The following is a 27,031-nucleotide window of genomic DNA, read 5'->3' as shown; positions in this document are numbered from 1 at the left end:
TCAGGTAGCTGGCCTGAGGTCCTGGGGTCCTGATGCAATAACACTTACCTTCCGGGTTGTGCTTGCGAAATGGACCCCACAGGCCTTGCAGCTAGGTTCCGAGCCTGTGGGGGAAGGGAAGGAGCTGTACCCAGGGTTGGAATAGGCTTGTGTCCTGGCTCCCTGTGGTGGTGGTGCCTCCTCAGGCTGTCCATCCAAGCAGAACCAGTTGCAGCAGGATGCCCACATGATAAAATCTGGGACAGGAGAGGAAGAGGTAAGAGTTAAGATGTACCATTACATCTTTTTTATCCCTGTGTGCAATGGCAAGGCAGGATACATGCTCCACACCAGCAACTGTGAAGCCATAACTTCAGGGGCCATGAAAGGCTTGCATCACCATCTCCCACCAGAGTTAGTGTTCCAGATGTTGAAGACATTCAATCTGCCAGAGCAAGGTGAGATACCAGGCTGCTATAAAACCCCTATAAGATTGCCTTGTCCTGACTGGTTTAATCTGAAATTTTGCTTTGTTAAAATTCATTCTTACAATTACAACCAACTTAACACCCATTTTATTTGAGGGCATCGTCTTGCCCTGAAGCTCAGAAAGAACTTTCTCTCACACTAGCCATGGAGAGCATGTACTGTAAATGGGCAAAGCCAGATGCAGTGACACACGACTGTAGTCCCAGCTACCTCACTAGTTGAGACAGAACAGGGTAACCTGAGCCTGGGCAACATAGCAAGTTCTCGGGGGGGGGGGGGGGGAAGAGTATATAAACAGCATGCCTTTAATCCCAGCACTCAGGAGGCAGGGGCAGGGGCAGGGACAGAGGCACAGATGGAAACAGAGGCAGAGGCAGGTGGATCTCTGAGTTTGAGGCCAGCCTGATGATCTATGTGTGAACCAACACTACAGAGAAACCCCATCTTGGAAAACCAAAAAAGTATATAAACCAGCCAGACTTAAAAGAAGCATATTGCTAACACCCAGAAACTAACTAGCATGCTGAGACTGTAAAAGCCCAGGTTTCTGACTCTTAAATCCTTGGACTTATCCTTAAACCATGTTATCTTTTGACGTTCCCTCCCACCAGCCTATACAAGTATCTTAACCACACCCCTGCTCTGCTAAGCTTCTATGATTGCACTGTTTGTTTTAAAGATTCATCTTATTTATGTGTACATGTGTCTGTGTGAATGCTACATGTGTGCAGGAGCCATAAAAGCCAGAAGAGGGAGCTAGAGTTACAGGAGGTTGTGAGCTGCCTAACAGGTGTTAGGAACAACTCAGATCCTCTCCAAGAGCTCTTCTTGGAGCTGAGCCATCTCTCCAGCCCTGAGGCAGCACTTCTAAAGGTTCCTACAGATCCTTTACTTTTTGCTCACACACTTTAGCTCACTGAGGGTAGCAGGTACAACTCCCCAGTGTCTATACTGGAGCCCAGTGGTGCTCTGCATGTAACAAATACCCAGCAACATTGGGTCCTTGTCAATCAGTGCCTCTGTGGTTTAACTAAGAGTGTTTTACTTACTTAGGTATCGAGGGTGAGGTTGATTTTTAAGTTCACAGAACCAAACGTATCCAAGCCCTCAAATGTTAGAAGGGCCTGATGAAGGTCTACTCAACACTGAGCACTGCTGGGAGGCCTGAGTGTGTTCCCATGGGGTTTACTAAACACCAAGCACTGTGGGGAGACATGAGTGCGTCCCACAGCAGAGCAAGCGGTCAGCTGCATGGACATTCTGAGCCTGAGCTCTTTGCTCAAAAAGATTCTGGATGAAACATCTAGCGTTGTAATCCAATAATCCACAGACACACAAATAGATACTTCCTGCACCGTCTCTTTTTAACGAAGGTATTTTCATAGTTCAGAGACAGAAATGGGAAGGAACTAAGAAGCAAATCATTCTAGCACTGGTCATCTTATAGAAGAAAAAGCAGGGCGCAGCAGGAAAGGGAGGATGCAGGGTCCCATGGGTCACGATTTTAGGCACCCTGACTTCTCCAGAATGTTTTAGACTTTCTAACACGGCCCCTGACACACCCATGATGTAGATCATTTTCTTCTATAGGCACCTTGGATTAGCACCGTTAGCATTCTGTCTAAACTCCACCCCCACGTTACCTGGCAACAGCCAGGTAGACCTGGCCCACTATAAAAGGGGCTGCTTAGCCCCTCCTCTCTCTTGCTCTTGCTCTCTTGGTCCCTCTGTCCCTCTGCCCCTTCCCCATTCCCTTCCCCCCTCTCCCCATGCTCATGGCCGCCTCTATTCTCCCCCTCTCTCTCTCTCCCCCGCCCCACCCTCTTAACTCCCCTCCCCATACCCTAAATAAACTCTATTCTATACTATACTGGTATGTGGCTGGTCCCTGGGGGGAAGATGCCTCGGCATGGGCCTGCTGAGACATCCCCTTTCCCCATACCTCACCATACACACCTCCACAGAACACTTTCTCTTTTTATAAACACATCACACCTGACTCCTTGACCTCGACCCCTGTGAGAAAAGGGAATGTGACGGTGTCCAGGCTGTTGCCCAGGTAGCTTGGTTAGGGTTGCTGACTAGTCAAGCCATCTTGGCTAAGCACACCCCAACATCATCTGTCCTTCTGTCTGTCACTTACCAGAGGGGCTAAGTTACCAGGTAAGAAACCCAATCTGCCTTACTGCAAATTCACAGCACACATGGTGTGATGGTAAAGACCATGTCGTGCACGCATCGTAAGTTAAAGTAAATGAGTCTCTGTGGAGTTTGTTTTGAGCAGGGTCTTAAGTAGCCCAGGCAGCTCTTGAACTCGCTACATAGCCAAGATGTCTCAGAACTCCTCAGGCTCCTGCTTCCACTTCCTAAGTGTAGCAACCACCACACACGGCGTGAATGCTCAGCCTAAAAGGAGGTCTTTGTTGGCAAGACCATGAGTGGCATTTCCCTGAAAAGGAAGTTCTACAGTTCTTTAAATCACATGTTAATATGTCTGAGTACATGCAGACAGGGAGGGCAGAGTCCTGTGCTGCTCTGCTGCCTGTGGGCTGTGCTGTCCACCTCTAACCTGTGACCCCTCCCCTATACTTCATGTTTGTCCTCTGACACTCTTCAGGACAGTAAAGCACTTACCGCATAGTAGCTGCTTCTGTCTACACTGTAAAAATGCCGTTTACTCCAGTTTCCTCCAGGAAGGCAAGGGAAGACTGTAAACTTAGGTTTCACTAGCTTACCATGTGGCTTCCTGGGCCTGTCTGCATGGCACAAGGCCACGAGTGACTCAGTAATTTCTGTTAAACCTCTCCTTAGCCAGGCATGCAGTACACGCCTTTAGTTCCAGCACTCAGGAGGCTGAGCAAGGCAGATCTCTGTGAGCTCAAAGGCAGCCTGGTTGACGTGGTAAGCTGTGGGCTAGTCAGAGCTCCCTATAAGACTCTGTCAAAAAATAAACCAAGAACAGAAGAAAATCCCCTCAACTCATACACACATGGAATTGTTCCTAATGCCAATCCCTTTGTCCCTTCCAGTGCTCAGTAGCCGTCCTTAGGGAGTTAATGGTCTACCCGAGTTGACAATACTCTAATGAAGATTTGGACAAAGTATGGGGGTTGGGAGGTAGGGAGTGAGGCTAGAAAAAACATGCAGAGGCAAGACAAGGAAGTAGTTCACTAAAAAAAGACCACATCTTGATGGGACAGCAGGGAGAGTTTACCAGACAGTCAGTGTTAGTATTTCGTCTAAACTCCACATCCCCAGTTACCTGGCAATAGCCAGGTATGCTCCTCCCCACAGTTACCTGGCAACAGCCAGGTATGCTCCTCCCCACAGTTACCTGGCAACAGCCAGGTATGCTCCTCCCCACAGTTACCTGGCAACCGCCAGGTAGCCTGATCCACTATAAAAGGGGCTGCTTGCCCCCTCCTCTCTCTCTTACTCCCTCTCTTCTTCTCTTGCCCTCTTACTCTCTTACTCCCGCTCTTACACTCTCTCTCTCTGTCCCCTCCCCCTTCCTCTCTCTCCACGTGGTCATGGCCGGCCTCTACTTCTCTTCTCTCCCCACCTTTGCCCTTTCCCCTGAATAAACTTTCTCCCCCTTGGAACCGCATGGTCTGGAGTGGTCTGTTCTGAGCTGCGGTTGGACTACTTCTTAAAACAACAACAGTCAGGAACAGAAGCATTTTCTAAGACAAACAAAAATAAATGATATGCACCATAGAAGAGAGATAACTACAAATGCTTAGTAAAGCTGGGGTGGGTGGGGGTGGATGAAGTAAACAACTTTACCAGGAGCCATGGAAAAAAAATCCTGGATCCCAGGGAAAGGCAGCAGGACTTCATCGTGATAACCTTACTTGATATGTGAGTTGGGCTGATTAAGGATTGAGTTTTACACCTATGGCACATGCATGGCCATGTGTGCACATTGAAGAATGTTTGATGTACTGGAAATCCACAGAGTCAGAGAGGGGCGAGAGACTGGGTAAGGTGTTCTGGGAAAGGCAAGTGAGGAGAGCCGACCAGGGACACCAGGGACACCAGGGACAGGCAGAGAATGCTCACAGGAGGGAGAACCAGAAGAACACTGCTTCAAAGAACTGAACAGAGAGAGCTGTTAAGTAGCCCAGAGAGGGGAACACAGTCAGGAACTCAAACTCAAAAAAGTCCGAAGTCCTTTGCCTTAACAAAGTCTGTGTGCTCTGCTTGAGCAGTTAGGAAGAAAGCAGCTGACTAGTGACCACAGGAAGGAGAAGGAGAAATGAGACTCCAGGGTGCTGTGAGGGTTTGCTATCTGGAAGGAAGAGCGAAGGCAGCAGCTGGAGAGGACCCAGGGTCGCTAGTGTAAGTGCAGACACACAGGTCACAGATGAAGAAGGGAAGCCATCAGTGAGGGGAGCAAGTCTAGGTGGGACAAGAAATGTGATCAAGCAAGGGACTAGCACACTCCTAGACAGCCATCTTCCAGTGTCCAGGGGCAGCCGTCTTCCACCACTGTGGAATGGAGACGAAGGTAGATGGAACCAAGAGAGCAGCTGGTAGCATGGCCGACAACAGAAAAGTAAAAGAGTAAAATAAAGAGGGGCCCAGTCTTGACTACTTATTATTTCTGGGGATTCAGTGCAGAGGCAGAGTATTTAGCATGCACACAAAGACCTAGGCTCGTCGCATCTCCATCATGAGACATAGAGGTAAGGATTCCTAAAAACAAACAAAGAGGTAAGGGCTCTGTCACATGAGCAGAGCTACACTGTGAGGTACAGGCAGCTCTGAAACAAAAGCCTGTATATCGACTCTACAAGCCTGAGGAGCCCTTAGGAGGAAGCAGCCTCTATGATGAGGCACGGTGACTGGACAAGGCCGTCAACCACAAGACCTGGGGCCCAGAAAGACACTAGAGCTGCCATCAGCCACTGTGATCCAAGATCAGGCCCACTTCTAGCTAGGAGGCAGAGCAGCATAGCTTCCTCCACAGTCTCTCTCCAACCTCAAGAGCCTCTTCTAAACATCTTAAAAGAACAGCCTACTCATCTGCTCTGAAAGGAAGCAGATGGCCCCGTGAGAAGACTTAACTCTTGCCACACTGTGACCCCACATACCCTGTTCATCTGGGTATGTGCATTCAGGGAAGGTTAACTATGGAATAGAGGTGGCAAGTGACAAGAGTACCAGTGTCAAGATACCTCAGACCTGGGTCAGTCTAACAAAACAATTCCAAGCAAAGATCACTGAGAAATTTAAATATCAGAAGAGAACCATCGGCTGGTGTGGTCAGTTAAAGTACTCATCTAACAACTGCATCCATGGTAGGTTCCCAGGGCAAGAGACTGCCATGCTAACAATGTCACTATGCAAGCTAAATTCTTTTCTCTTGGGAAGGCTCTTCTGATCCCTTAGCCCTAAACAAACACCATCTGATTACATTTCTAAATGACTAACTGGGGAACCAGCTTTGGGGAGTGGGTAAACAGGACACTTTGAAAGCTCCATTCTTTGTCCTACAAACTCCTTTCTTGATCTTAAAAAGAAAACAACCACACCTTTACTGAAGGCTCAAAAACTCCTCCCAAACTCCCCACCCTACTCTGAGAAGATAAATTCTGGGCAAACACCACAAGCACTTTTACTGTGCTTGGCTGAGATCTTCCACCATGCATAAGGGCAGAAGGTAGGGGATGCAAGGTGAGGAGTGAGAAAGCCATACTGTTCCCAGAGGGACCCTACAGGAGAGGCAAGGGTAGCTAGCGAGCATATGGGTTTTATAACTTCATGAGATATACTGGCATTCCTGATGTTGAATGGGAAAACTATAGTTTCAACAACAGAGCAAAACATATTGCCTGTTCCAGGTGGGTTTGGTACAGACGTAGAGGCAAGAAGGCAGATAATATGGTTGCTAAAAAAGAAGAAGAAAAAAAAAAAAAAAAAAAAAAACCCAAAACCAACTACCACCACCAACAAACTAGATTCCTAAGTAATTCCTAAGTGAATACCTGCCCAAGGCAAATCATTTAAAGTAGATCACTGGTTGTCAAGGGCTTGGGCTTGAAAGGAGTGGTGACAGAAGGGGAGTTCTGGGCTAGAGAGAAGGCTCAGCAGCTACAAGCACTGGCTAATCCTCCAAAGGACCCAGGCTCAATTCCCAGCACCCACATGGTCGCTCGCAACCGTATATAACTCCATTTCTAGAGGCTCTGACACCCTCGCACAGACATTAATGTCTGCAAGGTTTGTGTGCAACCTGTTCTGATTCTAATGAAACGTTCGATGCACTGAAGTGGCTCTGTAACAGGAGCTTCACCGACGCAAAGAGCTACTACATCCAGGAATTAAACATCTGTAGTAAACCCACTGTATAGGACCTTACAAAGATCCCTTTAAAATATCCAATTGGGGTGCCCTCCACCTCCAGCCTCAGGGAGGCACCTTTTGACACAGCGAGTCATCAAATGGCCGAATCATCTCACTTATCCAGTGGTGGTCCACCTATGGCCACTAATGTATTCCTGGAATGGTTGACAGCATCTAGGTTCTAAGTGCATAAAGCAAAGTATCCAGTGTTATGGATCATTAATACAGGATGGGTTGAGTTTCATCTTGTATGCTATCCTTAAAAGGCAATTAAAGTACAACTGAGGAGGCTTTGGAGGGAAATGCTGCGGAAAGCCTATAAATATGGCACAGTCAAGGTTCTCTGAAGTAACTGATAAGTATTTGAGAAGTGGAGAGAGAGTTTTCCTTCCTTCTTTCCTTCCTTCCTTCCTTCCTTCCTTCCTGCCTGCCTGCCTGCTTGCCTGCCAGACACGGAGCCAGGTGCTTCGCCTAGCATTAGTTCCAGCAAGTCTAACAAGGCAGGTCCGTTCACTTTCAAGTAAGAAAAACAAAGTTTAGAAAAATAAGTTGCTGAAAGTTACAGAAAACGGATAGCAAAGTCAGGCCCTAGACTCAGAAGTCAGTCCATCCTGTAGCCTCAGTCGACCCTGTAGCCTGCCACCCTGGCTCTGACTCTTAGAACTTTTTTTTTTTTTTTTTTTTTTTTTTTTTTTTTTGGGCAATGTACAGGCATGCTCCAGGATCTCCCAGGTTTTAAAAAAACTTTTTCTTGTCATAGGCAAGTACAAATTACAGGTCAGAGTGTTGCCACCAAATTCCCACTGGTAAAGTAAAAACCGGAAGAAAGTCTAACAAATGTTGGTAAGGCTGGAGAGCAAGTAGGATTCTAACATTGATAGGAGAAGGAGGACCCCGGGATGTTTGCCAGTAATGGGGGCCACCGATGGGGTGGCATGTACATACAAGTGAGAGTTTGTGTGTGACACAGACAAATACACATTTATTTCCCTGGCTTTGCAATTCTGCTTCCAAGTATAATAGACTCACCAAAATAAATGCAGTCACCAAATGAAAGTACACACGAATATCCATGGAAGCACTGCTATTATAGCCCCAAGCTAGAAACAGTCCAAACGCCCATCAACAGCAAAATGGAGAAGAAAATTATATTTATACAGCAGTGAGATATACACAGCAGCACAGACAAATCTTACATAGATCTGATGCTGACAGAAAGAAACAGGTGACAATGTATGCATGCTAAATGATCACATTCAAAGGTATGGAAACTGGGAGAGTATATTCCGGCATGGCGGCATACCCCACGGTTTCAGCTACTTGGGAGACTGAAGTAAATCACTTGAGCCCAAGAGCCTAAGGTCAGCCACCAACCCAGCAAGACAGAACCAATCAATCCGAGAAATCAGGGACAGAGGTGGTGCTTGGGGATGACAGGAGGGAAGAGGCACGGGGACTTCTGCTAATATTGTTTCTTTCGAGGTTTCTTATGTATGTGTGGTATGTGTACCTGTTTGTCTGTATGTGCATACGAGTACAATGTCCACAGAGACCAGAGAAAGGCATCACATCTCTGAGGACAGGGATTACAGGCAGTTAAGAATTGCTGGATATGGGACATATGCTCTGGGACTGGAACCCAGGTTTCCCTAAAAGCAAGAGCTCCTAACCTCTGAACCATCTCTCCAACCTCAATACTCCCACACCTAAGTCATCACACAGGTATTAGGATTCATTCAATTACATGTACAGTTTGTGAGTTTCTCTTGTGATATGTGGTGGTTTGTTTTGTTTTGTTTTTTATTTCTTCAAGACAGGGTTTCTCTGTAGGTAGCCCTGGGCTATCCTGTAATTGACTACATATCAGACTGGCCTCGAACTTGTAGTGATCGTCCTGCCTCTGCCCCTCTATATGTGGGGATTAAAGCCATGCACCACCATGCACATGCAGTTTTATTTGGAATTTGTTTTGAGATGAAGTCTTTCTATGTAGCCCTTGCTGTCCTGGAATCTGCTCAGTAAACCAGGCTGACCTTGAACTCAGAGGTCTGCTTGCCTCTGCCTCCTGAGTGCTGGGATTAAAGGCATGTGCCTCAATACCATCTTATATGGGGAATTCTTTTTTTCTTTTTCTTTTTTTTTTCTTTCTTTTTTTTTCTTTTTTTTTTTTCCGAGACAGAGTTTCTCTGTGTAGTCTTGGCTGTCCTGGAACTCACTCTGTAGACCAGGCTGGCCCTGAACTCAGAAATCCACCTGCCTCTGCCTCCCAAGTGCTGGGATCAAAGGTGTGCGCCACCACTGTCCAGCATTATATGGGAATTCTTAAGCACCTAGTAAAATATATACAATTTGTAAGAACAAAAGAGAAACCATTTTGACTTTCGCCCCTGTAAAGTTAATTTTCTCTACATCAAAATGCCTCTCAATATTTTAACTACAGTACTCTACCAAGCTTCTCCAAGCTCCTTGACACAGGTGCTCTGCATCATCTCTAAGTCACCAAAGCCAAGAGCAAGTGGCCAGATCTTACTGATACCTCTGTACCCTCTCTACCTTCATCCCTCAGGCTCCCAGCATTCCTGGACACAGCCACCCTCTCACCTCCAACCACCTCCCAGCCTGGGGCTCAGCACCCTCCACTCTTCTCTCAGCCCCAGAGCTCCCTGCTGGTCCTCAGGGTCCAGACCCTCAGCACTCCCCACCACACCTCAGGTAGCTCTCAACAACACTGTCCCTGAGGAGGCCCACCAGCACTTCCACTCCAGCAGCAGCCTGCACTGTAGCTCCCACTCCCCTCTTCCTCCTGGGTTCTTCAGGTTCTAGTGTGTCATCTGCCTGAATGGCTTCCCCTGGTCTCAAGTGTGACCCTGTCTCTGGAATCCCTCCCCATTTAAACGCACTGCCCCAGTGTCCCTACTTTCCTCCACAGCTTTCATAATATGTGACTCCAGACACCCAAATTTCGGGATGAATACAATGTGGTCAAACAGCAATCAGTTTATCAGCATGGCCGAGACATTGAGTTCTACTTCTCCTTAGGACCAAAAGGCTCATCCTCCATATTAACAGTGACAATGTGACTGAGAAAGAAAAACCCTTCATGAGGGGAAAAAAAAAGGGGGGGGTAGCTAATTCAAGCTTGCAAAAGCTTTGGATGTACCTGTTGTATGGGTGTGTATACAAGTGTGGGTAACTACAAACGTACATGGGTGGCAATGTGTGCAAAGGCCAGAGGTCAGCATCGGGGTCTTCCTCAGTCACTCTCTACCCTATTTTTTGAGACAAGTTATCTCACTGAACCTGGAGCTCCACCTCTCCAGGGCTGGGATTACAGATGTATACAACTCTACCGGGTGTTTCTGAGGATGCTAACTACCTAAGCTCACTTGGGATTTGAAGCAACCACTATACCAACAACTAAGCTGTCTCCTCAGCCCCTACTTAATTTTTTTAAGTCTGAATACTTCCCAGAGATAGGTAACTGTAGGGATGAAAAGTGACTTCCAGAAGTACCTGGCCAAGAGAGAAACATCTGACCAGCAAGCACACTGCAGACAGTTTAGTCAAACTGTGCTATGATTCTAAGATGGCAGTGGCCTGTGTGTTTCAGGGCTGGGACACAGCTGGATGACTATATTGCCCACATGATAAAGAAGCCCTGCTTCTTAAGAACTCACCTGAAATTTAAAATCATCTCTCAACTTGGAAGACTGCTCGCTTTTAAAAATAAGTTGACCAGGCAAGAAACTTGGACTCCCTGAAGCTGTTAAGACTTAGAATCTCAGGGTTGCAACTGGAATTTTCCAGCAAACCTGCCTGGGGCATCTAACCCTGACTTGGAAGATTTAAGATGCTGGTGACACTCCCAATGAACATCAACTAGGTGACTGTTGCAGTCGTAAGCAAGCAAGCTGCAGGGTGAACCATATTACCAACTGGCCTCACTTGCTGGGTGTACAGCAAGGAGCATGTTCTTTCTGAGTCTGAGATTATTTCTGCGATATTTATTTCAGAATAAAGAATTCAGAACCTCTAAGTCACAGAGGAAACAAGAATATGGTGGAACTTTAGAACCCAGGTGAATAAAAACCCTGGAGAAGTGGTATACGGGCCAGACACAAACAAGCAAGACCTCACAAGGTAGGATCTCACTTCCAAGTGCTTAAATCCTAAGGGGCATACATACCCCGATCCTTCAAGGCAGTACCCGGAATGTGGGTGATGGATAATATAGATTTCATAGATGAGAATTTTACCTGATAAGATAAAATTTAAGAAGACATAAAATAGTTTTGGGGGAAGGGAGCTGTTCCCAAATGATGTGTTTTAAGTTTGGTTTTTGAAAGCTTAGCGGTCAATGTAGTAGACTGGTCCTTAAATCCTGGCTGTAATGCTGAGTGTACTTGAATGTGGTCTCTGGGCTCCAGATTAACAGGAATAAACATCTCTACACAGCACAGGCTGTCCCCAGGGGAGGTGCTCTGCACAGAGAAATCATACTTGTATTAAGTTTTTCACCCTCCCATAAAGCTCAAGCCTGCAGCCCCAGCACTTGCAGGGAGGAGGTGGATAAGGGATCAAGAAGAGTGCAAGGCCTAAGCTATATCACACACACATGCGCACACACACACACAGCACAAGCAAGCAGAGGTCAGTGCTAGGCATAAGCATGATTGGGCAAGGAACTGGTAAGAATCAAATGTCTGCCTCTCCCACGTTAGCTTCCCAAGCCTCCAAGCCTCCACATGTCTGTGTCTTTAGGGCAGTTAAGCTTGGCAGCTCCTTTTTCTACCAAGCTAGAGAATTCAATACAAAGAATCGGAGCCTTAGCAGAGAGCTCTCTTGTCATACTGTTTTGAGTGGCAAAAGGAAAACTGGAAGAATTATTCACACTCAAGGTTCCTCAGTGATCCTGGAAAAATCAAATCTATCTCTCACACACATACAAAATCTCTCTCTGTCTCTGTCTGTCTCTGTCTGTGTCTCTCTTTCTCTCTCTGTCTCTCTCTCTCTCTCTCTCTCTCTCTCTCTCTCTCTCTCTCTCTCTCTCACACACACACACACACACACACACATCTTGGTTGTCCTGTAAAACTCACTCTGTAGCCGAGGCTAGCCTTGAATTCACAGAGATCAGCCTCTGAGATTAAAGGCATTTTTCTAAGAACAAAGTAAGAATGTTCCAAAACACCTAATGTATGCTGAGTTATGCCTGCATCTAGTGTCTCATTGAGAAATTAATCTTATACAAATCCAAGTTAATATGGAGAAAGCAGGCTATACAGCTATGAGGTAAGAGATGTGAGACCAAATTACTTGAATAATTTAGTGTCCTACAGAAAGAGGTGCTACCTGCACAGGCCTGTAGTCAGCATTAGTAACTCAGTGGCTTTCCTGTGAGAGAAGACGTGGAAAGCACCTGAAGAGGCCTGCAGGCAAGAAGTTCTTCATCAGAGCCTCTCACCCCCTCTAAAGGTTAAAAACAAAACACAAACAAACACAAAAACCCAAGCTAGCCTTTCAACACTGGAGCACTCTGTCAAAAGAACAGAAAACCATTCCTGAAGATGCAGAATTTTAACTTACACGTCTAGAGGTCATCTGCTTTTCCTGCTGGTTATGCTTTGGCATGCTAGATAAAGCCTTTAAAACTCAAGATGCCTCTTGGCTTCTATTGCTACACATCTTTGTCCTGGGAGGTAGATAGGGAGTCAAAGGAGGTCTGTCTCATAGCTTTATTCTCAGTCTTAGTGCTGTATGATACACATCGAATCACACGCTCTAAGGATAACAGAACCTTTCAAAAAAAAAAAAAGTCAGCATTTCATGTTCCACAGTCATGATTCTAAAATGACCGGCAAATTAAGAGGCTTAACTCCAGGTAACAGCAGCAGTGCCTTTAAGGGGGCAACCAGAGACACTAACTTGAAGATACGTCTTCCAAGTAAGTGTCCACTCAGCTCTGATCACTGAAGAAGGAAAACCAGGAGCAGGCTGCCCAGAAATGAACAGAACATTGTTAACGCTGGAGGTTGTTCAAGCAGCAGGAAACCAAAAAGAGGTGGGGGGAGGAAAACAGGGCCATCACTCCGTTCCTTCCCTGCCCAGAAAGGCTCAGAGGCATCCAAACTCTGTCATAAAGCTGTAAAGGGAACTGCACAGAATGCAAAGAAATACAAAAACAAAATACAACAGCAGAGAAACTAGGAATCCGAGAGCACACCTCTCTAGTGAATATGATGAAACTTCGCCTGCCCCACTCAACAAAGCCCACACAGGCCAAAAGAAGCAATGGGCTGGAGAGAAGGCTCAGTGGTTAAGAGCACTGACTGCTCTTCCAGAGGTCCTGAGTTCAATTCCCAGCAACTACATGGTGGCTCGCAACCATCTGTAATGGGATCTGATCTTTTCTGGTATGTCTGAAGACAGCTACGGTGTCCTTAAATATGGAAGAAGAAGAAGAAAGAAAGAAGCAACAGTAAGAACAGCAATAGCACACATGAGGGTTTTGGGACGTAAAGGGTTAAAATGACACTGACTAATGAGCATAGCAGAGAGACCACACTTCCCCATTGTCTCACCAAGTGAGCTCCATTCCTGAAGCGGGAGCCATTGTAAACAACTGAAAAACATACATAACAACCACAAGTTATAAATGTTCTTGGAAACTCCCTGGTTTCAACTAGTCTATGACAAATATCTGCAGAGGGATCTCAGCATCTGCTCCAAGTTCAAGGAAAAGTAATTCCTACCAATGGAGCTGAGCCAAAATATCACCCCCGGGGTCTGACCAATTAAATGGCTGCTTCTTAGTGTGGCGGTTAGGAGAGATGACAGATTGAACACTGCAGCATAAACCCACACATTCATTTCAGCCCAGGCATTCTGCCCCAAAGGGGGAGTCAATCAGAAACGGAAGCAGTTTGGAGTGAAGTCTTCTAACGAGGCTGAACACAGAATAAACGGACCCGCAGTTTAATTACTGCAGAATCATCTTCCATCAAAACTGATGACACAGCTCATCAGGACTAAAGAGACGGGTCTCCCTCTAGTCTCCTGTGCAAGAAACAGAACTCATATCAGATAAACTTTTAGGGACTTTTTGCCTCAAGAAACTGCTTTCACAAAATTCTATCACACTGGCAGACTACAGGTGAGCCAGGATTAAAATAAAGACGCCACAGGCCAGCAGAGAGGGCTCCCGGTGCCCCAGGAACAGTCAAGGCACTAATTTTGAATCAAACAATGCAACCTACTTTTCTCCTAAGGTAGCCTGTACAGAAGCTACTGTGGCCACGAGTGAAAACATGCATGCTGAGTATTCACCCCAGAGCTTAATATATAATGTACAACCAGGGAAAGGTGGCTATGAAGAAGATGGTTTTTTTTTAAACTTTGTATTACATTAAAATTTAATTTTATTACATTTGGGATGGGCCTGTGCCAGGGCACTTGTATAATCAGAAGTTAACTCCCAGGAGTTAACTGTGGCATGCCCAGAAACCATCCCAAAAAGCAAAGCAAAGAAAAATGAACATGTCTAGTCTGCTAGTACCACAAAACACACACACACACACACAAGCCAAAAAAACCCACACACCAACAACCACCCTCCTTTGTAAGTTTACCATATTCTCTCCTACCAAACAACACCTGTGCTTAATCTGGCCCTCAGATATTACTCTGTCGCTATCCCACAACAAAATACAAAATAGCTCCTATTCACATCCTTGATAACATCAAGAACCCAGTGCTAATTTTAGGAAGTATTGTCCTCTCTACTTTGATTTGCAAAGCCACAAGCCTAGCACTGATCTCAACACTCACCCCTCCCCCACCCCCTAGACTTCCTTGCAATGTGGCTGGGATACTGAATGCAGAAAAAAAAAATGTAATCAAGACCTTTACCTAGAAAGCACAGGTGCTTTGAGCATGCTCAGTTCAATATACTGAACCAAGTTTACTCTGTGCAGAAAGAATGACACACCATAGCTCAGTGACCTAGGCTGGTTCTCCCAGAATTGTTCCCCCAAACAATTCTACAGTGAAGCACAAGGAAATGTCAGCTTTAAAGGTGTTAATGGGACTTGCTAGAAGAGGTGCCTGCCTTAGTACCCAACAATCCCAATGATTTAGGACAATAAAAATGTATTTCTTAGTCAAATGATAAAAGAAGACCTTTATCTGCCCCTAATTATAGCTCCAGGACAGCAGAATGGACCAGTTTTGAAATAACTCAAGCAGTTTTAATAATCCACAAAGATTCCAAGGTGACTCCCTGCAGGTGGCTATCCCACAGCCAATCTGGTCCCTTAATGAAGGCAATAAAGCAGATTTCACAGTAGGAAGCAATGAAAAAGGGGGTAGGGCTTAGGAAAAAGGGGTTGTTTACCAGCTGAGTGACCCCAAGGCAAATTACTTATTTAATAGCTTCTCCAGAGACTTGGGGGGGGGGTGGGGGCAGACGAGTGACTAGCATTATTAGATCCAACCTCCAGTCAGCAAGGAAACTCTAAATTCAAAGATGAAAAACCTTCACAAAGGCCCACAGTACTTTGTAAACTACTGTGGTCAAAACACACTGAGAAGGTGCTAGGAATCCTGGAGCCTCACTAAAGGAACCTGTTATTCAAAAGTCTGGTGAATTATGTGCTAAAATTCCCTATTGTTATTTAAAAAAAAAAAAAGAGCTAGTACAGACTGAATCTCACACCTACCAAAAGTAGCAGGCCTCCAGCAGTCAGCTCAGTGCCATTTTGGTTTATAAACAGAAACTTTTTTTGTTGTTTCAACATCGTAGAAACCAAAAACACCATACCTGTGACTCCAAAGAATGGCCTGGGTCCCAGAAGAAAAATTGCTACGTACACAGAGAGGCAACAGCTGTTTTGTGATTGAACATGAAATGTCCCCATAGGCTCCCGTGTCCCCGGGTGGGTGGTGACTCTGTTTTGGAAGGCTGTGGAGACTCACAAGGGGAAGTCAGCACTCTGGGTGTGCCTTGAAGTTTTACAGGCAGGCCCTATTGGTCTTACTCTTTGCTCCCTTATTACTACAGATGCAATAGGCATGTTCCTGGCACCAAACACTTCCCGTCATGGCAGACTGTATCTCCATAAACTGTAAGACAAAAGATGAGCACAAAGCCAAAGTTTTTCTCCCCTAAACTGCTGCATGTCAGGCACGAGTCACAACACTGAGGAAGAAACTATGTGTACTAAATGGCTGCTGTATTACCTCCCTCTCACACTAGGGACAGACTTCTCCAGGCAACGTTTCAATATTAAGTCTTGGCCTCCAAGGGCCTCCTCCCTCAGCCTCCCAGAAGCTAGAATACACAGGCGTGCATCACATCTGGTCGAAGCTTGACTTTTTACCCACAGCAAGTTTCAAACTTCAAACACTCAGGCTGCAGTGAAGACAAGCCCATTCTGTTCGTTGTCTGACAGCTCCACATCGCAGCTCTCCAGCTCAGCATTAGACCCTGGACAAACAGGTAACCTTTCATAGCTCCTGACAACTGACTCACTGAACAGGAAAATCCATTACTATTTAAAGTTGAAGATTTGCCTGGCGAGCTTTCCTTCACAGTCACAGACCTCTAAGACACTGTCTGGATTTCCCATGCCTTGCTCTACCCTGCAATGAGCAATAAAAATGGACCACAAATGGTGCTGAGATAAGGAGATGGAGTCCAAAACAAAGCATGGAATTCGAAGGCTGGAAAAAAAAAGAGCCACAGAAGTTGGAAATGTTTTTATAATTAAACCTTGGCCCCCATTCAAATATAGAAGAAAGATTTCTGACAGCTGGTCCCCAAAAAGCAGTTCTCTAGAAGATTGTCTGAGAGGATTCCAAGGGTCCTTGTGGTACATACTGCCCTGAACCAAACCTGCCACCACTCCAGCAGCTACTGTTGAACACCGTAGTGACCTCAGGCATGTGACAGGCCTGCAGCCCTCACACCAGGTCTGGCCTATGGTCTAACTCCACTGCTTTCCAAGCGCTGGAAGTTCCCCAGACAACATTCAGTGTCAGGAGTAAACACTGGGCACAATAGCTTGGCTTTTATGGACAAGCCATTTAAGTCTCTTACAGGTCTGTCTCCTCATCTGGAAAATACGAGGGTGGGACTCCACTAATTGCTAATGACTCTTTCAGCTGTAGAAAAACCCTCAGGGATTCAAAATTAGCAGTTGGTGGAAGCAGCCTGTGGCTTCCTGAATTTTCTTTGGCTTGAAAAAAAAAAAATGCCTCTAACATCCCACATCCCATAGTGGGACTATTACACGCCTCAATCCAGTACCCTAAAAACTGTCCTTCATATAGTCTTTTTATTAGGATTTTAATGTGCTCACACTTGGCTCCCATAGTTATGTGACTCGTGGATGGGGTGGGATGGAGGACAGAGGTCTGACCAGCAGCACGGTGGAGGTGAGCAGCAGGCAGGACACCCACACAGTGACTGTTGATGAGAGAAAGAATCAGGCAAAACCTGGATGAGAAAAGGAAGAACAGACAAGGGTGTGAGTCAGTACAAGAGGAGATGACAGCAAGCAGCAAGCGTCTCAGAAAGGAAAGAGACAAATGTCAGTCAAAGCTCCACTTATTCATGTGATAGACACTGAATGCCTACTGTGTGCAGGGAACAGAACTGGACACCAGCGGATAAATTCGCTCAGTGGGATAAAGGCGAGGCCGGAGCTACTGAAAGAAAGGGCAGATAATGATGCACCATGACATAAAGGTGACACAGAAGAGGCTCTGCTGCTGGAAGACTTGGGGGAGGGTGTGAATTCCCAGTGACAGACCAGACAAAGGAGGCTTGTAGGAAGGATGACACTAAAGTCTTAAGTGGAGCAGAAACAAAGGTGCCCAAGGAAGAGAGATCAAAGACTGTAAGTACAAGTACCCGGGTTTGATATGAGACAGGGAAGGCAGCAAGAGAAGGGTGGTCTTAATAAAAACCCTAGCAATCCTGAGGGATATGACTAAACTGGATTGCTGGACTGACGCCAGACTGAAAATTCAGAAATCAGCCTTAGAAACTGAATTTAAATGCCATGGAAGGAGAGGAGGAAGCTGACGAGCTAGGAACCAGAAACCCCAGCCCATAAAATTAACATAAAATCTGTATCCACAGTGTGTAAACTCCGTCCAAAGAGACTAATCTTCCAAAACAAAAGCAAGAAGAGGACAAAAAGTCTTGGATGGTGGCATGATATGAATATATTAAACAAGGAATGTGAAGCTCTTAGACCAGGAGGCTGAATCGGTCAGCAACACAGCCATGGCTAAGATCAAGGAGGAGAGTGGAGCTGTCCCAGCTTCCAGTTGCCAAGGTGACAGTCGGTGCTGCTCTCCAACTCATGCACATCTACCACTGGTATCCTCACCGTCCCTCACCGTCCTTCACCAGTTTCAAAAGGAAAACCTCAGGGAATTCTACCAGGGCAAGAAGAAAAAGCCTCTGGACCCAAGAAGAGTAACATCATGAGCCTCCTACTCAACAAGCACGAAGAGAAGATCAAGACCTGAGGTGGCCATGGCAACAGAACACAAGACTGGCTGAGAAAACAAAACCAGGGAATCTGACTACATCAAAGAGCAAGTAGAGAAACTTGGAAAGAGCTGGGAAAAAGTGTTCTCAGTGCGCACACTATTATACCCTGCCCATCTGCCTCTGGCTCTCAAGGTGCAGAGCAAACACTGGGACAGTTAATCATCTTTGTCAACTTGACTGGATTTGGAATCACTCAGCAAACACAGCTGTGGGTATGTCCTCCAGCATATTCTGGAGAGTGAAGACCAACCTCACAATCCCATAAGCGGGAGTGGGGGGTGGGGGGAAGGGACTAGCTAAACCAGGGGGCAGAGAGAGCATCCTCTGCTGCCTGCTCCCTGGTCTCTGCAGACCCTAGGTGCTCACCACAAGCTCCAGCCACCATGAACTCTGCCATACTGTCCCCACCAGATCAGACTGACTGCACCCTCTTAAAACATGAATCAAAAGAAACCTTTCTTCATTTCTACTGCTCTGCCTCAGAGCATTTTGTCACAGCGATGACGAAAGCAATTCATACGGCCACGCTCTATTCTCTAGAGTAGTCACAGCCAATGCTTAGACCAGCTTCAAACCTTCAGTGGTCTCCCACCAGACTCCCTGTGTGGCCCACAAAGGCCCTGAGGGATTGTGGGTCACCTGCCTTCCCACCATCTTCATACTTGCCCCTCATTCACCTCACTCTGACCTTCTATCACTCTGTTTTCAATTTCTCAAAAAACAGTATTTATTTCCCCAGGCGACACACCTGTGCTTCCTTTCCTGGCTGGAATATTCTTCTTGGCACAGTTCGGAAGGCGGCTTGGTATCAGTTTTGAGTGCACTTTCCCTGTAACATAGTTGTCTGGCACATAGCAGGGGCTCACTGTATTGGCTGAAAGGATACACCCCATGGTTTTCTTTCTCGCTTCTGTCTCACCCCCGTTTCAGAACTACACTTCTGAAAGCCTGCTAGATATCCATTGCTCAAACGTGGCATAATAAGTACATTAGAAACCAAACCTTTCAACGTTTCCAAACCAGTTCCTCCACCTCCTGAAAGCAATATGATCTACACTGTAGACTTCATGACAATGAGTTTCTCATTCATTTGCTCGACCTGTCCAAAATCCTAATCACCTCTGAAACTGAATTCAAGTATCACTTCATTCATGAATGCATTCAATCAACCACTTACTCATTCAACAAAAACCCAGAGCCTCTTACAAGGGAAGAGCACTGTGTTAAATAGAGGAAAAGGAAGAAGACCGTCAGTCAAATCATCTCACAAATATTTAGAGACTGAAACACTGAGGCGCTTGACATTAGGAGAAAGAAAGAATTGAGTTAAGCCTCAAGAAACAAGCTCTGGTGATGAGCTGACTGAATGAGATGTAGCTACATCGAAGCCTGAAAGTGGGTGGGGCAGACGGGTCAGCCAGGTGCAGGAAGCAGGTCAGGGGTGCTCCGTCCTAAGGCAGTGAACAGGCTGCCTTATCTTAAACTTATCTGGCCCTGTCTCCCCACCCCCCATACCCATGTTGCTGGTTGTTACCTGAGCAGTGTCTCTTACAAACCCAACAGACCCCCCCAGGAGACGCTGAGTCACATGTCTGGTACCTAGGAGTCTAAGCTTGTAAATTCCCCCAGTTGAGTTGGATGTGCTACCAAATCGTAAGACATATATGTCTGTCTATCCATTCAGTGACTACACACTGATCATTCTCTCATGAGAAATCACTAAGGTCAGAATAGTATACTGTCTCAAAATCAGCAGCAATGATCCTAACCATAGTTAGTACATGTCCTTTTGCAGGGCCCAAGGAGTTGGGCTCACACACTAGCCTGTTGGCTCTGGGCTATATTTGGCCAAAACAACGGGGTCAAAAGTGATCAGTTGGAAGATTCTGACCCTGCAGCTTCCGTTATTGCCTTGATCTTGCTCAGTGAGGAGAGAGACCGAGAGAGAGAGAGAGAGAGAGAGAGAGAGAGAGAGAGAGAGAGAGAGAGGAACTTCATGGAGGACAAACAAGTCTCAACCAACAATTAGCAACAAGACCCAAGCATGTGAATACAGCCCAGTGATCCATGTTAGACAACAGGGAGCAATGGTCCGTACCAGCTTGGAGCACCATGAGCCCTCAGGGCATAAGCAACTGCATGGCTGCCGTCTCACCAAAAGCTTTGGGGTAATTTATTCTGTGTTAATCCACTTAAGTAGGACAACCAAAATTCAAAACTCAATAGCAGTCATTCAGGTGTTTCCTAATTTTGATGATCTAAAAACCCTTTCTTCATATTCATATAACTGAATATTCATATTCATATTCAATAACTCCCTCCCCTTTAACTTAAGGCCATTTTTACTCTTAAATCTCTGAAGTTCATTAGGAACAACTCATCAAACTCGCCCTGGTAACCATACTTATACCTGAAGGTGGGAGTCAAGCTATTCCCTAAGCTTTTGCTTCTCTAGGCTAACAACTTTTAAGTGAATCTGACATATTTTTTCAAAAAAAAAATTTTTTTTCCCCCAAGACAGAGTTTCTTTGTCCTGTCCTGGATGTTCTGAAACTAGCTCTGTAGACCAGACTGGCCTTGAGCTCAGAGATCCACCTGCCTCTGCCTCTTAAGTGCTGGGATCAAAGGCATGAGATCAAAATGACTGCCTAGCTATTTTTCAACGCTTTTATTCTTTGATTTTTTTTAAAGATTTATTTATTTTATGTATATGACTATACTGTAGTTGTCTTCAGACACACCAGAAGAGAGCATCAGACCGCATTACAGATGGTTGTGAGCCATCATGTGGTTGCTGGGAATAGAACTCAGGACCTCTGGAAGAGCAGTCAGTGCTCTTAACTGCTGAGCCATCTCTCCAGCCTTCAACGCTTTTATTCATCTCTCAAGAACGATGGGACCAAAACTGAATGTCCTTTGTATCTAACAGACGTTATTCCCAAGCCCCAATCAGTTTTTCTATAATCTAATTTCACAGTCCAAATATAAGAGTACCCCAAAAGTTATGCTGCACAAACATCTATGAGACCTCTTCTGCTCCTAACACAGCTCTTCCACTTCATGCCTCTTCTCTTCACCTTGTCTCACAGCACGACCGGAAGCGTCTACACTTGGGAACACAGCAGAAAGCCAGTAGCTCAGTGGAAACAAGCTCTTGCCTAGATTAGCATAAATGAGGCACCTAATCCCTGGCGTGGGGGCACAAGAACACACAGTTACAGCCCAAGAAGTTGGAGTGGGATGTTCTAAGCATAATGGGGTCTTGCCATAGGTCAGGAGACAGGATCCCTTGAGTTGCTCATCCTCCCACCTTGATCATAAAGTGGCCTTGTAAAAGAATGACCCTTAGCTCTTGCCTTCTGAGCAAAGGCACCAATTATGTAGAACTGGACGGTACTTATTTAATTACAAAGACACCAGCTAGTTGCTTGATGCATTAAAAGAACACGTCCCCCCACCTCTGAATTTTAAATGCCTCTATATGAGAACTAGTTTTATAGCCACTAGTTTAAAAAAGGGGGTGGGGGGAATAAAGCCAGTCCAACACAGGGTTCTAGCAGGCATCAGATAAAATACAGAAATCATTTTTGTAAAGCACTATAAAAATATTACGCACTGGGGCTAAGATGGCTCTGCTGCTCTTGCAGAAGACCTGGGCTTGGTTTCCTGCACCCCTATCAGGCAGCTCACAACTGCCATTAACTCCAGCTCTGTGATCTGATCCTCTCTTCTGGCCTCTGAGGACACCAGGCATGCATGCGATGTACATACGTACATGCAGGCAGTCAAACATACACATAAAATAAAAACACAAGGCAACATGCTGGACCAAGATTTCAGCAAGCCCTTTAATCTTCAAATGAACTCAGAGTGACCAACTCCAAGACTTCAAGTGAAACACACAACAAGCAGCCATGAGTCTGAGTTCATCCAACAGGAACCCAAAGCATCCATCTGAGGAGACCGTATGGATCTTATAACATTTAAAAGAGCAATAACGACATTTAGAATGGTGGGTTGACCCCTGGGGACCCATTACAGCCACTCTGCCTGATATAACAGGCTCCAGACTGAGGACCTGAAGTCAGTTAAGGAACAAGGTAACTAAAGAATAAGAGGGAGATCAAGCAAGAGAGAGCAAGGGGGGGGGGGAGACAAGAAAGGGGGAAGGGAGGAAGAAAGAAAAAGGGAGAGAAGGAGAAGGGAAGAAGGAAAGGGAGGGGAGGGAGAGCTGTTGAAACCCAAATAAGGAATAATGAAGCTAGAGAGGTCAGAGACTTCACAGATGTACAAATCTTTGGGGGATGTGATTTTGTCAGTCATGGAAGGGGCTGCTATTAGGGAAAGGATTCATCCTTAAAGCAGTGCTTCTCTACCTTCTCAGTGCTGCCTCCCTTTAATCAGTTCCTCATGAGCCCCATCCATAAAAGTATTTTCATTTCTCCTTCAGAACTGTAACTTTGCTACTGTTATGAACGTAATGTAAATATCTGTGTTTTCCAAAGGGTTGTTCATCATCCCCAAATGGGTAGCAACCCACAGGTTGAGAACCACTGCCCTCAAGGGTTATGTCATGGCCAGGGAATGGGACAATGAACAAGTCAGTAAAGGTAGCTAAGGGTGATGGAGACAGGCTACTACCTACTACCGGTAACCACAAGACAGGGTCAAGTCTGAAGCTCTTTACAAATCCCAGTAAGCAGCAATGGTTTAAAAAAACTTGGGCAACAAGCAGAGAAGATGAGAGTCCCCTGAAACTTACAGCTGAGTGGCACAAGTCTAGCAGTTCTGAGCAGGACTTGAACCAGGCAAAGCCCGCCTGTCTTTGGTACGTGAAATCTTAGGAAAGAGTAGTCTCTATGTTTGAAGAAGGCAAGCCCTGTCTATAAGTATTCACAAACAAAACTCTAAGTTAGTAGAGTGCTTAAAGAAAACAAAACACAGTAAAAACTGTGTCCTGGGACTGGAGAGACAATCTCAGCAGTTAAGAGTACTTCTACAGGACCATGGTTCAATTCCCAGCACCACACAGTGACTCACTGTAACTGCAGTCCCAGGGGATCTGATGCCCTCTTCAGGCCTTGGCAGGCACCAGGTATGTGTATGTGTGTGATGTACCCCATACACACAAAATAAACACCCATACACATAAAAATAAAGGGGAAAATGTTTGTCCCTCACCACCACCAGCCAGGGTCTCACTATGTAACCCTGGCTGTCCTGGAACTCACTCTGTAGAGCAGGCTGGCCTTGAACTCAGAGATCCGCCTGTCCCTGTCTCCCAAGTGCTGGGATTAAAGTCTTGTGCCACTCTGCCTGGCTATGGGAATTTTGTTTTATCTGTAATTGAAAGCAATGATTGAGGACAAAGAAAAGCCGTATGAACAGTACCCCAATATAGTCAGCAGTACCTAGCAAACACAGGTCTACTCCATTTAGAGGATGTGACTATAAAAACAAATGAAAGGATGGCAGGTATAATTAACAAAGTTCAAGCATACAGCAATATACATGACACATGAGACAGCAGGTACGCCACCGCATTCCTTTTATGCAATGGCCAGCCTGCTCAGGTCTAACACACCCAGATCCCCGTAAAAAGGACATTTGTCCCCTTATGGACCACTTTGAAGAATGGAAGAGCTGGCTTTGGACTCCCAAAGTGAGACCCCTTGATCCACATCTGAGGGCCAAGGGTTCTCCAGTTTCTACCCCCCAGCTTAGTCTAGTTTTAAGAAAACCATCTGGGGTTACCTGCTTTTGCCAGTCTCTTCTGAGATGATGAGTTCAGTGTACACCATGACCTTATGTGGTTTTTGATATCGGGGTGGAGACGAAGGGGGCTTGGCTTGGCTATGTTGCTCACAGTTTGTCAAGGTTTGTCCAATGGCCAATAAGGCTCAAGTCTGAGAAATACTGCTAAGCCAGAAAGATATAATGAAGGTAGCTGAATTTATGAACATATTTGAGGGTCCTGGAGGGAATGGGAGATGCCAAAGCCTTCAACACCTTGACATTTATGATAGTGAAAAAAATAATAGGAAAATAATAGGAAAAAATAATAGGCCAAGGGAAAACAAAGACTGCCTGGAGAGTGGCTCAACAGTGCCAGCCAGGTGGGATAGAAGGCAGGGTGGAGGGGTGGAGGCAGGTTGGTAAGTAGGGGCTCCCTGCTGAGGTTCACGGAAGCATGAGCAGAAAACCATGTACCACTGTCACAGCTGGAACAAAATACACAAGATTCCCACATCCCCATTCTATGGCTGCAGCCATGGCACGCTCTCTGAAGGAGCCTCATGCAGTCTTGGAAAGTAAGCAGCAGCTTTCGAGAAGAAACTTCTGGGCTAAATCAGCTGGCCAGGTGTTTCCGAGAAACACGTGCACAGAGCCTGGCGTCAAAGAAAAGCACGGGGGTTCGGGGGAGGAAGAAAAGTGTCCAGAGATGACACTGCCAGGCCACTTAAGCAGAGTTTAGAGGTAAGAACAGGAAAGAGGCACACATGCAGGGACCTGAACAGAAGCAGGAATGAGAGGAGGATGCTCTTCACAGTGGGTCAGAGGAAGGATGGTGGGCTCAAAGCCACGGTAAGACCACACTGCCCACAACTCAGCAGCCAGTACTAGAAGGGAAGCAAATGCACCTGCCTGCCTTTACTTTCACCTAACTTAGCCTGAGCAAACTGTTTCTCGTAAGACACGAAATGAACAGAAAAAGGGAAATAAAATACGAGTAGAGCTACATAGCTTTAAACAATCGCTGGTCTGCTCAGGTCTAACACACCCAGATCCCCTTAGAAAGGACATTTGTCCCCTCCCTTAAGGACTTCGAAGATGGAAGAGCTGGCTTTAGATTCCCAGACTGAGAAGCCTTGAGTCACATCCGAAGGCACGATTCTCCAGTTTTCAGCCCTAGCCTAGGCTTGCTTAAGGAAACCAAAAAACCATCTGGGGTTACCTGCTTTTGCCTGTCTCAAAACACTGCCAAAGCAGACAGCAGGCTGCCCGAAGAAGCTGCCGTTGAGGTCGCTGGAGCCATGTTCTGATGAGATCATCTCAGGGGCCAACAGCAGCTGCTTTCAGGGACAGTGAATGGTGCCGCCTGGGGACGGATCTTTGGTAAGCAACGTTGCAACAGCGCTCTGGCTTTACCCAGGGCAGTGCTGACTCACGCCAGCAAAACTCCCATTTCCCAAACAACCCAGCTGAGCCAGCAACAATCGACTGCAACCTAACAAAGAGACAGCCCACTGATTGTTTTCAATCAAAGGTGGATTCACCTGCGGGGTGGGAGCGAGCCAGGTAAAGCTCACTTCCCCCACGGCTGGAGCCCCTACCTGGAAAGCTCTGGTGGCCAGTTTCTGAAATTTCATCTCAGAACAGCCTGAGCCGCACCTCACCCCCCGCCCCCCCCAAAGCCAGCTGCTGCAGGTAGCAGGCTCACAGCTCTGAAGATTTTCCCAGGAGGGTGATACACAAGTTGCTTTGCCTTTGTAAAGGGTAGCATTGAGGTCAGCTGGCTGGGAGAACTAGCCTAGTCACTGGCGGCTGGTGGAATCCTACTGCAGAATTTTTATCAGCCCTAACCAGGCTGGCTTCTCTTTTCCCACTCAGCCTCCTCTGACCTCTCTATTTCCTTAGACAACTAGACTTCTCTCATTAAAACAAAAGTAGCAGGATTCTTTTCTTCCTCCCCAGTTGCCACACTCCCTGCTAAAGTGACATCATCTACTGTCATATCTTTGGGATGCCTAAGGAACACAGGAGGTTGTCTTAACATTTGTCCTTAAAAACCAAAGACCTTAAATGTGTATCAATTCTTTCTGATTAGCCTGTTTATTTAAAAATCAATTTGAGAATAACTGGCTCATCGAGAGCTATTCATTATTATTGAATTAGCTCTGACAGGCTAGCATTGACATTTACACACACACACACACACACACACACACACACACACACGATCAGGCCCTTGCAGTTTGGGTGCTTTGATGGGCATCTGTCTGTGTGTCTGTCTGTGCACCATACTTGCAAATGATGCCTGAGGGGGCCAGAAGAGGTTATCAGACCCTCTGGGACTGGAGTTAATCAATGGATTGCTGTGAGCTGCCATGTACCGTAGGTGCTAGGAACTGAGTCCTCTGGAAAATGGCTCTTATCCACTGAACTTCTGGATGCTTTAATTTGACAAGAGAGAAATTGAAGTTCCTATCAGATCCTTTTGTTCTCTGATGAAGACATGTGAGTGCTCCCCTCGAATCCAACAGTTGCGCTCAGCAATGACAGTCACAGCCCCCACACATGGCCGCCTCCATCTTTCAAGGTAGATTTCAGACGATGCAGCTGCCAGTCAATAAATGCTAAGTTAAAATGCCTGGGCAAACCTGGCGTGGTGGCACACGACTTTAATCTCAGCACTCTGGAGGCAGAAGAGGGTGAATTTCTGTGAATTCAAGGCTAGCCTGGTCTACATAGTGAGTTCCAGGACAGCCAGGGCTACATAGTGAGACCCTTTCTCAAAACAAAACAACAAACAGGAAATACATGCAGACAGAATCTGAGTTTAAAACTATGCTACTTTACTCCATTCCAACAAACAATTCTGTTTGGTCCCATTCACACAACTCTAAAGAACTATGACATTCCAGAAGGGCA

At 46.1% G+C, this 27,031-nt stretch overlaps 1 protein-coding gene across 15 annotated transcripts in view; it reads right to left on the bottom strand.

The window, feature by feature from the left end:
- Positions 1–27,031, bottom strand: part of Rffl (ring finger and FYVE like domain containing E3 ubiquitin protein ligase) — a 65,647-nt gene that overhangs the window by 15,661 nt on the left and 22,955 nt on the right. For 8 of the 15 annotated variants that reach the window (XM_076936173.1, XM_076936174.1, XM_076936177.1 and 5 more), the window contains exons 2-3: positions 25,335–25,478; positions 49–236 (exon numbers count right to left, since the gene is read on the bottom strand). In XM_076936173.1, the coding sequence (XP_076792288.1) occupies positions 49–236; positions 25,335–25,431 (285 nt within the window). In that variant the 5' untranslated portion in view covers positions 25,432–25,478. Of the gene's footprint in view, positions 1–48; positions 237–10,493; positions 10,814–25,334; positions 25,479–27,031 lie in introns of those variants that run through there. The other 7 variants (XM_076936183.1, XM_076936179.1, XM_034506748.2 and 4 more) reach the window with 3 other exon arrangements.

The sequence above is a fragment of the Arvicanthis niloticus genome, chromosome 6 (assembly GCF_011762505.2).
Source record: "Arvicanthis niloticus isolate mArvNil1 chromosome 6, mArvNil1.pat.X, whole genome shotgun sequence".
Classification (NCBI taxonomy): Eukaryota; Metazoa; Chordata; class Mammalia; order Rodentia; family Muridae; genus Arvicanthis; species Arvicanthis niloticus.
Note: the sequence above shows the minus strand (reverse complement) of the source record. Positions and strands in the feature narration are given on the sequence as shown.